Here is a 16,072-nt window from a genome sequence, read left to right on the forward strand (position 1 = left end):
AATATGTATAGAAAGATGCATCATATAAGTAGTAAACACATATTCCTTTTGTATTTCTCAGATAGGAGCTAAGGGATTAATCTGGCTTTAATGCCATATGACTTTTATACGAGTATGCATACATATGCCAATATTTTGATCTTTCAATGATTTGTTGTGATTTAATACTCATTTTACTTGGATCAATAAATGCCATGGACAGATGAGCTTTACAGATCTTTGGGTGCATACTTTTCACATGTTTCTCTCAAATCTATTTTAAGATTCATATTTAATGGTTTATAAGAAATACTCAGAACTATATTAGACAGATATTCACTTGTAGAGAGAGGCAAAGGGAAAATTACAACATAATTATACGCGTCAATACAATCAAAAGATGGAAAATTATAAATATGCTCAATATCTGAGCACATAAGTATATAAAGCAAACATTGACATATTTGAAGACATAAATATAAACAATACAATAATATTAGGAAACTTCTGTATCCCATTTATAGTAATGAAAGACCATCCTGAAAGGAAACCATTAGAGAAAAAGTCTTATAGGCTAGATGGACTTAACAGATATTCGAGGAGTGTTTTGTTCAATTGCATCATGATACATGTGCAGAGGCATGAAGACTTCAGTACCTAACTGAGAAAACACAAGCCCCATGTTCAGAGAGACATCTATTCAACGGGGTAAAGCAGAGACAGAAAGAGAATACCTCATGCCTCCTTCTGGCTTCCATGTATGAATAAAGACACATGCACTGCACATAGAAACATGCAAATTTATACATACATATGTACATCTCTTAAGAAATGAATAGAGGGCCAGGTATGCATGTATGTGACACCAGTATTTGGGAGGCTGAACCAGGCAGGTTTCCATGAATTTGGAGCCAGTCTGGATTAAACAAACATTCCAGGGAAGCCTAGGATACAGAGTAAGATCCTGTTTCAAAAACAAACAAAAACCAAAAAGGGAATCCCAGCACCCAGTAGGCAGAGGCAGGCAGATCTCTGTGAGTTCAGTACCAGCCTGGTCTACAAGAACTAGTCCCAGGACAGCCTCTAAAGCCACAGAGAAACCCTGTCTCAACACAAACAAAAAACCAAAAAGGGAATATAGACTATGTATACTATCTATACTGTCATTTAAAAGTTAAGAATTATGTCATTTTTAAAGGTGTGGGTGGTCCTGAAAGTCATTATACTCAGCCAAGTGTGAAGGGCATTACTGAAGCAGAAAGAGAAATAAATACTGCATTCATACTTACTTACGAAATCTAAACCAGTTGCATTCACAGAAGCAGATAGTAGAAGGGAACATGCTAGTAAAACTGCATGATGTTTCATTTAGTCAGGAATAACAAACACCAATTATTTGGAGTGAGATATATGTTAAATAGCTTGATTCAGTATTTTACCTGGTACATGTACATCACAGAATCACTTGAAGAAACATATATGCAATGCATTTTGCCAATATCCACTAAAATATTAGAGAAAAACATCATGTTTGAAAACAGTAAGCTTTATACATAAAGTTAGTTATGTTCTGATCTCATGCAATTTCTTATAAGTTTCTCTTACAACATTCTTGCACTAGTGTTTTGATAACGGACTTTTATGGCTGGTATTTAGCTTAATCTCAGTTCTGAAACTAACTTGTTTGTACCTTAGAAAAATTCTCCACAATTCTTTGTTGAGCTTTATCAGTGAAGAGGCATTTTTTTTAATATTCCTCACGTTTACTGACAAGAGCATATAGAACAGTGATAATAGTCATGTCTTCAGAGACTTTCTTTCAGCAAGAGGGAAGTAAACAAAGCTACCGCGAAAGAGGGATGAAGGGGACCTGTGTTATGGAGGATGGCCTCACCAAGGGGAGGGGGTGGCACTCAGGTGGAGCCAGGTGACTGAAGTGGATGTAAACTTGAAGTTCGGAGTCACTGGTCACCAGCTGAGCAACTTGGCAAACTGTTACTCTCTCTTTGGTTCCTGTGAGGGAAACATGTATCCTGATTTAGAGCTGTAACAGGATTGAAGCTCTGTATATTTGGTACCAGCCATGTTAATTCGCTGAGGACCTCTGAAGTGAACTGCAAAGTTCTCTGCTTGATGATAACTACATGCTGAGTGAAATAGGGCTGGATTTTCCTGAGCCTTCTGCGAGGGCTTCAGGGCTAGCTTTCAAGGGTAAATGTGGGCAAGACAGAGATTCTTGTAAATGTCACAGCCATCTCCTGTGTCATGCCAAGGACGATGGACTCTGGCCAAAGATGGCTACGGTAAGGAGTTACAAGCTGAACTATGTAATCCTTTTTGCCTGGAGTCATAACTATGTGGTATAATTTAGTAGGAATAATAGTTGAAGTATTCAGAATAAATGATCTTTGTTGTTTGGCAGACACAAATTTAAATGCTAGATGTGCATGACTTAAATTCATAGTCATTACAACAACCAAAAAATATCTTTATTGCGTCTTTTGAAACCCTTTAAGCAGGAGAGCTGAAAAGAAGTCTGCAGGCACAGGTCACAGTCAGAAATGAGATTTAACATCACGTCGTTGAGCTCCTAGACCATCTTCTCATTTTTAAAAATTTCTATTAAAATTTACTTTGATCATATCCTTTAATTTTCCTCAACTACTCTAAAATCTCCCCACCTCCCTATCTACCCAACTTCATGTATGTTCTCTCTCTTAAAATAGAAAGAAACAACCAAATATGAGAAAGAAAATCAAAGAAGATAAAAAAGCTAAGAAAATCAGTAAGACAAAAATACCAAATTAAAAATGTGTGTGTGTGTCCTCTTAAGAAGGATTTAGAAAACTACTGTACTCTGTCAACTGAATCACTTTGGTGTCCCTAACTTTCACTCTGGCAGGGTATTGATTTTTGTTGGTGAAACATAAATGTCTAATATGACTTGTAAGAATTCATTCTGTGTGCTTGAAGACAGAACCACTTTGTTCTCAGCAGGCTTGGTGTAGGAATGCTGATGTGCATATCTAGGAGGGACCTTTAGTGTGCTCAGGAGCCCATGAGTAGCGGGTGAGAGGCTGGAGTGAATGACAGCAAGAGAGGAGAGATAAGGCACTGTTGAGAACAGTAGGACCATGCCGTGTTTGGTGGGGGCAGTGGTTAAGGAAACTTACCAGAATAAAAGGTCTCCTAAGGAAAGGAGGGAACTCAGTTCTCAGAACTGCAGTAAAGTTGGAGAGACTGTCAAGGTCGAGGATGACAAGCACTTTCTAAGTTGCAAAGAGCCAAAGTGTTAGGTCATAAATGGAAGTTGAAAAAAAATGATTTCACATATAAGTTGTTTTGCCTCCTTTGGTGACTCATCAACTCATCAAGTACTCTGAACTTTTTCTTTCCTGTAACCTTTGCTATTCTGTCTCTCTATCCCCCTCCCATCCTCTCTCCAACCTTCCCTCCCTCTTTCCCTTCTTTTCTGTCTTTCTCTTCGTATGAACCTGAGGTCATCTTGTTCTCAATGAACTTGGACTTGTCCCTTTCCCAATAAAATACTGAAGTCAGTAACCCCAGGAGAATGCATCTCTATTTTTTATCGTTTTTTAAAGATGCAAACCACCTTTGCTTAGCTTAAAAAGAATGGAATCCTTTATATGTTTTGCTAGTTTAATGAGGATTGTCTATGGTTTTAGATTGCACTGTTTTCATGGCTGATTAGTTTTCTTGTAGTTCAGGAATTCTACCTGACATGGCCATATGAAGATGTGCGAAAGGAGGTGTACCATTAGAATCAGTTTTCAGATACCAGAGGCAATACTTTCACTAAATATTCCTTCGAATGGCATTTGGAAGGTCAGCCAGAATTGGTTTTATTAATGTTTATCTTTTTGTGAATCTCTTGAATAGCTTTCATTTTATACAGTGACAGCTGGAAACATTTATTACTTCTCTAAGGAGTTAACACCTAAAAAAATTAGACACGCCAGCTGTGTGATCCATGCTTTCTTTCAATGGAAAGTTAGATTTCATTATTGGTAAGATTTAACTTTGAGAATCCAGTTCTGGTCATTTAACTAAGTGGCTTCAGCTTGCACAGTAACCTCACATGTTGAGAGTCAAGTAACAGAATGGTTGTCAGGAGCGGGATTGAATTTCCACGCAAAATAACAAAAGATTTAAAGGAATTTTAGAAACAGAAGAACAGAGAGAAGCACAGATTTTTGGTAGCAGCATTTTCTCAGGTGAGCTCTGTTTTGCTATCGACAAGCCGAGAGTCACGTGGCTCGCTTACGGGAGTCTTCCTGACTCGGCATAAAAAGAAAAAAAAAACAAGGTTGTTTTAAGAGACTCTGCTAACGATTAAAAGGTGTGTACGTACAGCTGGAAGTGGCAGCTTTTGCTGGATGTCAGCATGGACTGAGGCGGTAAGCTGGAGTCATGCTTACGCCCGCCATCTTGAAACGGCAGTTTAAAACAGCCGCGGTTTTACAGATAAGACACCTGGCCAGAAAAACGTAAAGATTTACAGTAAAGTCAGACTTGGATGAACAAACCTCTAAAGGTTTACAGTGTGTTTAAAAATATACGTGAGATTGAGAGAGAAAATGAAATGACAAAGTGGTAAATAAATATAAAAGACGGCATTGTGGTGGCGCACGCCGGTAAGATTTACTCCAGAGGCAGAGGCAGGCAGATTTCCAAAGAGAAACCCTGTCTCAGAGAAAAATAAATAAAAGTAAAATAAATAAAGTAATAATACATAAATAAATAAGCCACGTAAAGATGGAAAATACACAGAGAGTCTGGATACTGTACGCTATTGTGTTTTTCAGTTTTTTGCTTGCTCAGGAAGGAACAGCTACTAAAGTACACTTGATTATAAATGCTGCTAAATTAATTTAACTTCTATCTTTTGAAAATGCCTTGACTTCAAAATTTAAGTATAAGGATATGTTACTTGGAAAAGGAGATTTTGCTTATGTTTCTACAGAAAATGAAAAGCTGAGGATTCCTTCCAGGCTTCTGTGGTTTGACGAACCAAGACCCCTGGAAGCAGTGGACCAGGTGTTCCAACTATTGAGACAGCTAAGATGATGCAGCTTTACAGACCCCGAAAATACGGACTTATACAGGTTTCTGAGTTTTGTCATGATCCCCATGGTATGAACAGCGCCCCCTTCCAGCAGGAAGCAGTTTGGAATGAGCGACATCCTAATTCCCATCTTGTTTATAAATCTTTGTTTTCATTTAAATGGGGTTGTTTATAATTGGCTAATGATCACAGCCAATCTTTTTTAATGGTAAAAAAGGGAATTAGGGTATGGGTATTGTTTTTCATTTATTGATACAAATTCAAGGTCAATTTTGTGATATGTATATTTCTCCTCTTGATTAAGTATTGTGCTTATACTGATCTTTTAAAATGTAATGCGTAATTAAATACAGATTATAGATAGTTACTTATAATAGTCAGAATTTATAGTTAGGTAAGTTAGGTTTTCTAGATATACAGAAATATATTTGACACAGACAGTCTTCAAACCTTTCAAAGACCTTCAGAAAATGGCATTTAAAATGGTTTAGGGTTTTTCTTGACAATGAAAAATGTCTGCTCCTGGCAGCACCAATTACATCTGAGAGGAAGATGGGCATCGAAGAAACTTGTTATGGAGTTTGCTTTCAACATGGCAAGATTAGCCATTTGGGCAAGAAACTGCTCTTGCCTAGACTGACTGTTGCTGTATAAACTGGACATGCAGGACCCACAGAAAAGTGACTGCTAAACTCAGTCTTACAGGGTTCCTGCTTCATGGAAGTGTCTACCAGACTTTCTACAGGACAGAGAAATGACTGACAGACTGCCAATGCAGATGGACAGTTTGAAATTTCCTGCTTTGCTGAGAAATCTTCTGGATACATTGTGACCTATGGGCTGAAGATGGATGCCCCAACGTTACAGAGGAACTTCGGGTGACTGTCCAGGCAGTAAGATGTCTCTGTCAATCCTAGTGTTTATATATTATCCTTCTGTGGTCTTTGATGGAGTTGCAGATAGATAGTTATAATTATAGTTTTCCTTAGTTATGATAAAAGATACATATAGAACTTTGGACTCACAAGGATGGAATGGATGATATTTTCTTTAAATCTTGCTAAAATATTGTAACTATGTTCTTATTTGATAACTGTTCTGTTATATATAATTTGACTATGTTAAAGTTAAGACCTTTCTTTTTGTTTAAACAGAAAAGAGGAGATGATGGGGGAAGTCCTGTACATTTGTTAATAAAGCACTGTTGGCCAATAGGAATCTAGATGGGTGGGACTAGGAGTCCAGGAGGATTCTGGGAAGGAGAAACACAAGAGAGTTTGAGATGTAACGCCATGGGGTAGGAGCCCGGAACTATTCTCCGGTAAGAGACATACTTAGATTAACAATTATGGGGTAATTACTTAAGTCAGAGCTAGCCAGTAAGAAACAAGCAAGGCCAACAGCTTCATAATTAATATAGCCTCCTGTGTGTTTATTTGGGGACTACAATGCAGCAGAGCCCAGGCAGTTGGCAGGGGATAAACCAAAGCGGCTAGCAAAGATAAAGCTTCTCTTAACAGAACTCATGACTTTTGTGTTCCAAGGTAAAGCTTTTCCTAATGCTGTCCTTTTTGCTTTAAGTGACTTTCTTGGTTCAGTTGTAAAATCTCCTAGCTTCATGGCTGCAAGTGTCACAACTTGTGAAGCAGTACATAGATTCTATTGGCTAGAGTCTGCTGTGAGAGTGGCAGAGATGTTCAAAGAAGTGGACAGTGCCATGCAGACCCTTATGCAGATGCTGATGCAGATGCAGACGATGCTGATGCAGACCCTTATGCAGATGCTGATGCAGACCCTTATGCAGATGCTGATGCAGATGCGAAGCCTCAGGCTCCCATGTTATTACACCTGAGACAGCCATGAGGTCGCAAATGTCCTTTGATCATCTTGACAGAAGATGATCAGTTAGGTACCACAGGTTCATTTTTCTGCGATTAAATCATGCCTCAAAATCAATAAGGTATCAATGATGGTGTAGCACTAGTGAAGTTTGTTAATGCTTTTGCCCATTTGTTCTTAGGGGAACAGATTCTACTCACAGAATTCGGATAGGTTGTCTTCCATGATCTTCATCCTGGTTTAGACTGAACACGATAAGCAATTGATAGTCTTGGCCAGCCATCCTTGGAGAAAACTGTCTTCTTTTTTTTTCAGTGAATAAATTACTGTTTATTATTTTATTTATTTAATTTTTTATTTTTAAAATTAATTTAAATTAGAAACAAGGTTGCTTCACATGTCAATTCCAGGTACCTCTCCCTTTCCCTCCCCTCCTCCCATGCCCTCCCACCAATCCCTCCAATAGCCCCTCATTTCCCCAGGGAGGGTGAGGCTCTCCATGGGGGTATCCATAGTCTCATTTCTTCCAGGACAGGGCCTAGACCCTTGCACAAGAGTCCAGGGTGAGAGTGTATCTCTCATTGTTGGATGGGAGCTCAAAGTCCATTTGTATACCCGGGATAAATACTGATCTACTACCCAAGGCTCAATAGATTACCTAGGCCTCCTCATTCAGGGGGTCTTGGTCAGTCCCATGCTGGATTCCCAGGCATCAGTCTGGGATTCAAGAATTAACCCTTGTCAGGTCAGCTGTTTCTAGGGGTTAAACTAGCCCAGTCTCAACCCCTTTGCTCATCAGTCCTCCCTCTCTGTCACTGGATTTCTTGAGTTTAGCTCAGTGTTTAGCTGTGGGAGTCTGCCTCTGCTTCCATCAGCCATTGAATGAAGGTTCTGTTTCCCAGCCTCTCTGGCCGTGGGATTGTAAGCTGGTACTCCCCAGATCTATGTCTAAAATTCATATATGAGAGAATACATGCCATGTTTCTCTTTTTGTGACTATGTTACCTCACTCAGGATGGTTTCTTCTAGTGCCATCCATTTGCCTGCAAATCTCAGGATTCCATTGTTTTTTTCTGCTGAGTAGTACTCCATTGTGTAAATGTTTTTTACACATTTTCTCTATCCACTCTTCAGTTGAGGGGCATCTAGGTTCTGGCTATTACTAATAATGCTGCTATGAACATAGTGGAACAGATGTCATTGTATGAATGGGCATCTTTTGGATATATGCTTAAGAGTGGAGTTGCTGGGTCTTGTGGTAGGTTTATTCCCATTTTTCTGAGGAATCTCCATACTGATTTCCAAAGTGGCTGTACAAGTTGGCACTCCCACCAGCAGTGGAGGAGTGTTCCCCTTTCACCATAACCTCTCCAGCATAAATTGTCATTGGTGAAAATTTTCTTCTTAAGATAAGTGGACTGTTTCTGGTTAAAGGAACCAACACTTCTTTCTCCCTTTAAGCCAAGGGAAGCCAGCTTCCTATGAACAGAGATGTGACAACAAAAAGAAAAATGTCTGTTTCAGTGTACTGATTTTGCTAGCTTCCTCCTACCCTGTTTCATGTTTGCAGAATGGGAGAAAGCATTGTTTTTTCTCAGTTGCACAGATAAGATCTGAAATTGAGAGTTTGGAAGGCCTGTCTTCATTGCTGGCTGTGAGGACAGAGAAAAGCAAGGACATGCTGGGTTGAGACTGCTGTTCATTCTCTCCCAGATACCCCCTCTTCTTCCTTTGCCTAGGAGAATTATGATTACAAGCCTGGGAGACAATTAAAGTATTGATTATCCAATGACAATACACGATCGATTAAATGAGAGGTGGCAGCAATGTGTACTTTCGAGCCCTGTAACTAGTTGCTCTGTCCCCGCTTGAGCCCTTTATCAATCAGTAGTGACTATTATTAACAGTCACAAAGGTCTCCTTGTGCTGGGAAAATGATGACTGTGGCTTTGGCAGTATCTATTGTACTAAATGAGACTGATCGATTGAAGAAAAGTAGTTACACTAGTGCTTCTTGATTCTAGATTTAGCATTTCCCCATAAATACATAACTGTGTATGTCTAGATATGAACTTAGTTTGACAAATGAGATGGGCTTTATTATGAGTTTAAGCATAGAGAGATGAGATGTAACTATGATTGATTTTGAGGAAGAGTAGGCTATTATAGCAGCTCTGTGAGCATAGAGACAGAATTAATTCTATCTTCCTATTGGCTACCACATTCCTGGTGCCTAATTGTTGTCTGTCAAATGCTAAATACTAAAAAGTACTCGCTGCTTAAATTAATCTCATTATTGTTATTTCTATAATAAGATTACATAGGCTCAGTGTCTTGTCAACATCTCACTAAACACCCAAATTGAAAATTCTTTTAAGGCTACTCTTAATGTTTTTTTGTTGTTCAGAAATTGTAATTAAGTAATGAAATAATTGGGATGAAAATAGTGAAAATAAATAAATTATAAATACATGTAATTTATAGCCATAATCTTTTACAACATGAGGTCTCTATATGGAGAAAAACTAAAACAAAGAGTTCTTGTGGTAAAACAGATTAAAAATAGACTTTTTATTGGTAGACATAAATCAGAGAGGATAGTGAGAATTCAAATAATTTGATTTAATAACTGCTTCTTGGTGCATTGTACTTGCATGATCACTGTAATGTATTGACTTTTTATATCACACTGTATTTCCCACAGAGACTCTACTTATGAAGTCCCTGTAAGCAGATCTACAAAGAGGAAGAGGTTAGGATGTTCCTGGTGGAAAGTGAGAACAGAAACTTTGAGGGTCAAGAAAGCTGTCCATGGCCTTGTTACCTGGTGATGCACTAATATAGTGTTTCCTATATCTGGTTCTTTTTTTTAATTTTTTTTAAATTTTATTTTCCAGTTTAAATTTAGATAAGAAACAAGGTTTCTTCACAAGTCAGTTCCAGGTCCCTCTCCCATTCCCTCCCTTCCTCCCGAGCCCTCCCCCCCCCAGTTATCCCCTCATTTCCCCAGGGAGGGTGAGGCCCTCCATGGGGGTGTGCATAGTCTGTCATTTCATATAGGGCAGGGCCTAGACACTTCCCCAAGAGTTCGGGGTGAGAGTGCACCTCACATTGTTCTATGGGAGTCCAAAGTCCGTGTGTATACTTGGGATGGGTACCGATCTGCTGCCCAAGGCTCAATAGATTCCCTAGGCCTCCTCACTGACACCCAGATTCAGGGGGTCTTGATCAGTCCCATGCTGGCTTCCCAGGCATCAGCCTGGGATTCAAGAGTTAACCTTTGTCTGGTCAGCTGTTTCTGGGGGTTAAACCAGCCCAGTCTTAATCTCTTTGATCATCAGTCCTCCCTCTCTGTTACTGGCTTTCTTGAGTTCAGCTCAGTACTTAACCAAGGGAGTCTGCCTCTTCTTCGATCAGCCACTAAATAAAGTTTCTGTTTCCCAGACTCTCTGGCCATAGGATTGTAGGCTGGCACTCCCCAGATCTATGTCTAAAATCCATATATGAGAGAGTACATGCCATGTTTCTCTTTTTGTGACTGGGTTACCTCACTCAGGATGGTTTCTTCTAGTGTCATCCATTTGCCTGCGAATCTCATGATTCCATTTTTTTTTCTGCTGAATAGTACTCCATTGTGTAGATGTACCACATTTTCTCTATCCACTCTTCGCTTGAGGGACATCTAGGTTGCTTCCAGGTTCTGGCTATTACAAATAAAGCTGCTATGAACATAGTGGAACAGACATCTTTGTTGTATGAATGGGCATCTTTTGGATATATGCCTAAGAGTGGAGTTGCTGGGCCTTGTGGTAGGTTTATTCCCATTTTTCTGAGGAATCTCCATGTGTATTTGAGCCCTTTCAGATTCATAGCTATAGAAACAGTTATAGAAACAGATGTCAGGAAAGTGGAGCCAGAGAACCAAGAAGAAGACTGGAGAGGAGTACATGGCCACTTGATTCAGCCTGGGATTTAGGGGGTTGAATTTTTCCCTCAATATATGTTTTTATTTAAATTAGAAACATGAATGCTTAACATGTCAATCCCAGCTCCCTCTCCTACCCTTCCTCCCTTGTCCCTCCATCAGCCTCACCAGCTCCCCACCCAATCCCCACATCATTCCCCAGGGAGGGTGAGGCTCTCCTTGGGGGGATGTCCAGAGTCTGTCATTTCATCCAGGGCAGGACCTAGGCCCTTCCCCATGTGTCCAGGCTGAGAGAGTCTCCCTCTATTTGGAATGGGCTCCCAAAGATCATTCATACACCATGGTAAATACTGATCTACTACCCAAGGCCCCAGTGATTTCTGTGACCTCCTCACTGGTACTACATTCATGGAGTCTGTATCAGTGGGGGTTGAATTATAAATATCTCTCTTGGTAAAGTACTGTGAAAGCCCAGATTGAGGCCACTGCTAAACAGTGACAACCTTAGACAAGAAGGTGTTTGTCTTTCTGTCTCTATTTCTGCCTGTCTCTTTGTCTTTCTCAGTCTCTGTGTCTCCGTCTCTCTCTGTCTTCAATTTGTCTCTGTGTTTGCATCTCTGTCTCTTTCCCTTTCTCTGTCTGTCTGTCTGTCTGTCTGTCTGTCTGTCTGTCTGTTTTCTATTCTCCTCAGCATGATTGAATTGAAAAGTTCCTAGCAGATTACCCAAGAGCAATTCTGGGTGTACCTGTGAGGGTATTTCCAGAGAGAATTAAGTGAAGAGATAAGACTTAACCTAATGTGGTGGTGGGAAGGGGCTGGAGGTGGGGCCCAAATGGAGTAATAAGAGAGAAAAGTGAAAACCAGTGAGTGCAGGCATTCTCTCTGTTATTAGCCACCATGATGTGGCAATATCTGTCCTGACATACTCCCCCTACCACAATGGACCAAAGCTTGTAAAAGTGAGTCAAAACAAAACCATGCTTCTTTTCATTTCTTTTGTAGGTATCAAGCAATGAAAACCTAACACAAAGTTCCAGTGGTTGCTAACTGACAGTTTCATTCAGTTATTGTAGGATTTGAGGGTGTTGAAAAATATTTTTTTACTTTAGAAATGATCAATATAGCCAATCCATACAGCAGCTAATATCTAGAACTCTCCACTACTCTGCCTAGTTAAAGTATTCTGTGTTATGCTAACAAACAACCACAAAACAAGAATGTGGTTGCAGACCATATTAAAACCTAAGTGCTAAGATCAGTGTTGAGAGCGAAAGTGAATGACACTTAGAAAGTATCAAAAAAAGGAGATGCTTGTGACTGCTAGCAGAGGTAGGCATGCTATAGTTTTGTGAAATCAATTGCATCTAAAACAATTCAGTTGAATCAGTATAATCTTGTGAAATCAATTAAGTTTTAACCAGATTGTATAGCTCATCCTTTGACTTGTGCCTATCAGGATGAAAGGAAGACAGAATAGAAGCAAACCATTAAAAGAAACACTTCAGGATATCTTAGCTTTCCTATATTGTTAAAGGTCCACACCCATTGAACTATACTAAATAGTTGTTTTGTAGAGACAAATCATCATCAACCTAGTGGCAGTATTATAATTTACATGCTCCAGATATGAGTAGTGTTGAATACAATTGTTTGTGACATATGCCACGTGTATTGAATAATGCTCCACTCACCTATTCCCATAGTTTTCTTTTTTTTTTGTTTTTTGTTTTGAGATGGGTGTTACTTTTATCTTCCATTCATAAACAAGGTTATTAGACTTATAAAAGTTAGGTGCTTGCTAAAATAGTTCTCAAATGCATGTTTTCAGTTTAAAATATGAAAAACTTAGAAATAATATGAGAGTGTGAATAATGTTTTATGGTGCAGATGAACATTGCTTAACAGCTGACAGGGAATGAAAGGTGAGTTGAAAGATACTGTTGGACTAGTTAGAATTGTTTCTTCTTTGGTCACTGGTTATTGGTCCACTTGTGTTTTCTTTAAGGTAGGATAGTGCTTTTAGAACCAAGAAAGCTAGACTCTGTTGTTTGTGCTGTCTGTTGATTGTGTACCTGGGTAATTAGGCTGTGTACTGTGGCTCAGTGTTCTTACCTAGCATGTGTACGTAATACCTTCCTATTTCATGTGTCTGTTTTAAATATGGTCGATACTCATGAGTTAAGGGTTCTATATTTGCCTAATTTATTCATAATCCTCAAATCCATACACTTAGTGCATTCACAATAATCGACAGCTTGGAGGAAGCTAGGGTCATCCAGGAAGAGGAAACCTCAACTGAGGAATTGTTTCCATCAGATTGGACTGTAGGCATACCTCTGGGCCCTTTTCTTAATTACTGACAAGTGTGAAAGAACTCATCCCACTATGAGTGGTGCCATTCTTGGGCTGGCGACTCTGGGTTCTACAAGGAAGCAAACAGCAAACCGTGGAGAGCAAGCCAGTAGGCAGTACTCTTCAATGCTCTCTGCTGCAGTTCTGTCCTCCATCTTCCTGTCTTGGGTTCCTTCCCTAGACTTCCCTTTATGACGGGTTATATACTGTAAGGTGAAATAAAACATCTTTATTCATTGTTAATCCATTTAAAGCATCAGTATTTGATTTCAGATTAAACTGTCATCCAAGATAATTTGCAGCGTTGTTTTGTTGTTGATGACATTAGTTATTGTATTAGGGGACTGTTGTTAGATTCTGATTAACTAGGCCCTCTGAATGTGGGTAACAGTCATTTGGCTTGATTTGTTGGGGGAGTCCTGGCAGTGATACTATCCCAGGTACATGAACTGGCCTTTTGGAACCCATTCCCTGTGGTGGAATACCTTGCTCAGACTTGATACAGTGGGGAGGGCCTTGGTCCTGCTTCAACTTGGTATGCCAGACTTTGTTGATTTCCCAAGGGAGGTCTCACCCACTGTTAGGAATGGGTGAGGGGTAGGGAGGGGAAAGATGAGGGGACAGGAGAAGGGGAGGGAGGGGAAGCTGGGGTTGGTAGGTAAAATAAAAATTTCTTAAATAAAAAAGAAAAGGAGAAAAAGAAAACTTTAACTCATTGAAACTAAAAGAAATAATTTTCCTTAACTGTTTCTTTGCAGCCCCTGGTGAGCATGTGCTGTGTGACAGGGTAGTTATGCTCACTATTGTGCTGTATTCCATTTTCTTAACATAAGCTGCAAGGCAGCTACTGGTGGCTGCCTCAGAAACAAAAGCCCAGAGAGACGATTAATGTGTTCAGTGCCACAAAATTAAGAGGCGGTGTAACAGCCTTGTTCCGAGATGATCTTCCTTCCCTGTCTCCAGGTTAATTTTGATCTTGTAGTTGATGTGCAATATTCTCCACTCGCCCTTTGCTGATACCCTGTTGCTTTCCTGATTTCAGGACATGGATTTGAACGTTGCAGGCTCACTGAAGGACATTATTAAGCTTTTCTAAAGAGATTCATTCCATTAGTTTAGTGGATGAGTAGGTGGATGAGTGGGTTTGAGCTCTAATTCTTTAATTAGTTTTTTTTAAAGATAGCTTGTTTTTATTTCTGTTTAAGTCTTCCACTGTATTAAAAGAGGCGTGTGCCTGCCTGTGAGGCTTTGCTGCCTCACTGGGCTGGGAGATTTCTTTTCATCGGTTAATTTGGACATTTTATTTTGTTCTTATTTCTTTAATATCCTGATTAAGGGATTAGATAGCCCCTCTCCAGGCTTCAGCTCTAATTCCACCCCACACAGGGCCGTGTACTTTGGAAACATTGATTTGCATTTGTTGAATGAATAATGACTTAGCAGAACTGCTGACTTGATCTAGCTCTTAACAAGGCAGCGGACTTGGTATTATACATGAATGAGGTTGAAGTAAATGGCCGGGTTGCCCTTGTGAATATGAAAAAGTGGAAGATATTGAAAAGACTTCAGAGTGGGAATAACTTGCTCAGCTATTACACTATTTTCCTAGTTCCCCTTCCTGTTTTGTTCTTCAATGGATCAACATTTCATTTGGACTTAGCATCTACTTGGTACAAATAGGGATCCCAAAATAATGACTCCTGTTTCTGTGGAGAAAAAGTAGCACTTCCCTCCAGTAGTTTCTATGTATCTTACTGGAGGAGCTGTGGAAAGTGGACAGCTCATCGTGACATGGAGTGGGCACGATGACAGTTTGGGATGAATGGAGGGCTGATTTGTCATGAAAATGGTCATTTTAAAATAAGAACTGAAGTTATTGAGACAGAGAAGGTCAATTTCCAACATCTGGAAAGAAAAGCCACAGTAGCAGAAGAGAGGATTAATATGCATTTTGTTTTGATCAAAAGGGTGTGGAGCAAAAGGGGAGTAGTTTGAAATAGGTTGAGGCAGATTGTGGCATGGAAACTGCATCAGTGAGGACATTGGAGGGCTTCCTTAGAGTTTTATAAAAGTAACTCTGGTGGCAATATGAAGGAGAGACGGTTAATAGAAGAGGCCAATGACTAATGGGCTTTCCCTTCTTCTGCCTTCCAGCTTTCTCCTGCGCCTCTGGAGAGTACCTAGAAATGAAGAACCAGGTATGCAGTAAGTGTGTCGAAGGCACCTACTCCTTGGGCAGTGGCATCAAATTTGATGAATGGGATGAGTTGCCGGCAGGATTTTCCAACGTTGCCACATTCATGGACACTGTGGTGGGCCCTTCTGACAGCAGGCCAGGTGGCTGTAACAAGTAAGACCCCAAGCAAACTTTTGCGCTTTGAAGACTTGACAAAGGTGTAGTCATGCTTTTCTGGGAAGAGTTGAGGATAGTTTTAATACTGATGAGGATTATAGATGATCTTAAGGCAAAGTGTTGTATTTTTGGATGATTTAACCAATGAGTGTTTTAGCCAGGTGGTGGCGGTGCATGCCATTAATTCCAGCACACAGGAGGCAGAGGCTGGTGGGTCTCTATGACTTTGAGGTCAGTCTGGTCTGCAAAGTGAGTTCCAGGACAGATTCTAAAGAAACACAGAAAAACCCTGTCTGGAAAAACCACCCCCCCGAGAAAATTCCCCCAAAACAAATGAGTTTTTATTTACATAATTTATTTACATAAATCTCTTCTCTTTCCTTCAATTCCTCCTGTCTCCCTAACCTCTCTCAAATTCATGACCTCTTCTTCTTTTTATTATTACAGACTTATATATCTATGTATATATGCACAGACATGCACATATATGCCACTGAGTCCTTTTAGTGTATTTTCAAATGTGCATGCTTATGACTC

At 39.8% G+C, this 16,072-nt stretch overlaps 1 protein-coding gene across 3 annotated transcripts in view; it reads left to right on the forward strand.

Moving 5' to 3' along the window:
- Positions 1–16,072, forward strand: part of Elapor2 (endosome-lysosome associated apoptosis and autophagy regulator family member 2) — a 169,030-nt gene that overhangs the window by 82,271 nt on the left and 70,687 nt on the right. For all 3 annotated transcript variants that reach the window (XM_005083587.4, XM_040728792.1, XM_040728791.1), the window contains one exon: positions 15,337–15,532. In XM_005083587.4, coding sequence (XP_005083644.1) covers positions 15,337–15,532 — 196 coding nt within the window. The remainder of the gene's footprint in view (positions 1–15,336; positions 15,533–16,072) is intronic.

This window comes from Mesocricetus auratus, unplaced genomic scaffold (assembly GCF_017639785.1).
Source record: "Mesocricetus auratus isolate SY011 unplaced genomic scaffold, BCM_Maur_2.0 Super-Scaffold_100019, whole genome shotgun sequence".
In the NCBI taxonomy this organism is placed as follows: Eukaryota; Metazoa; Chordata; class Mammalia; order Rodentia; family Cricetidae; genus Mesocricetus; species Mesocricetus auratus.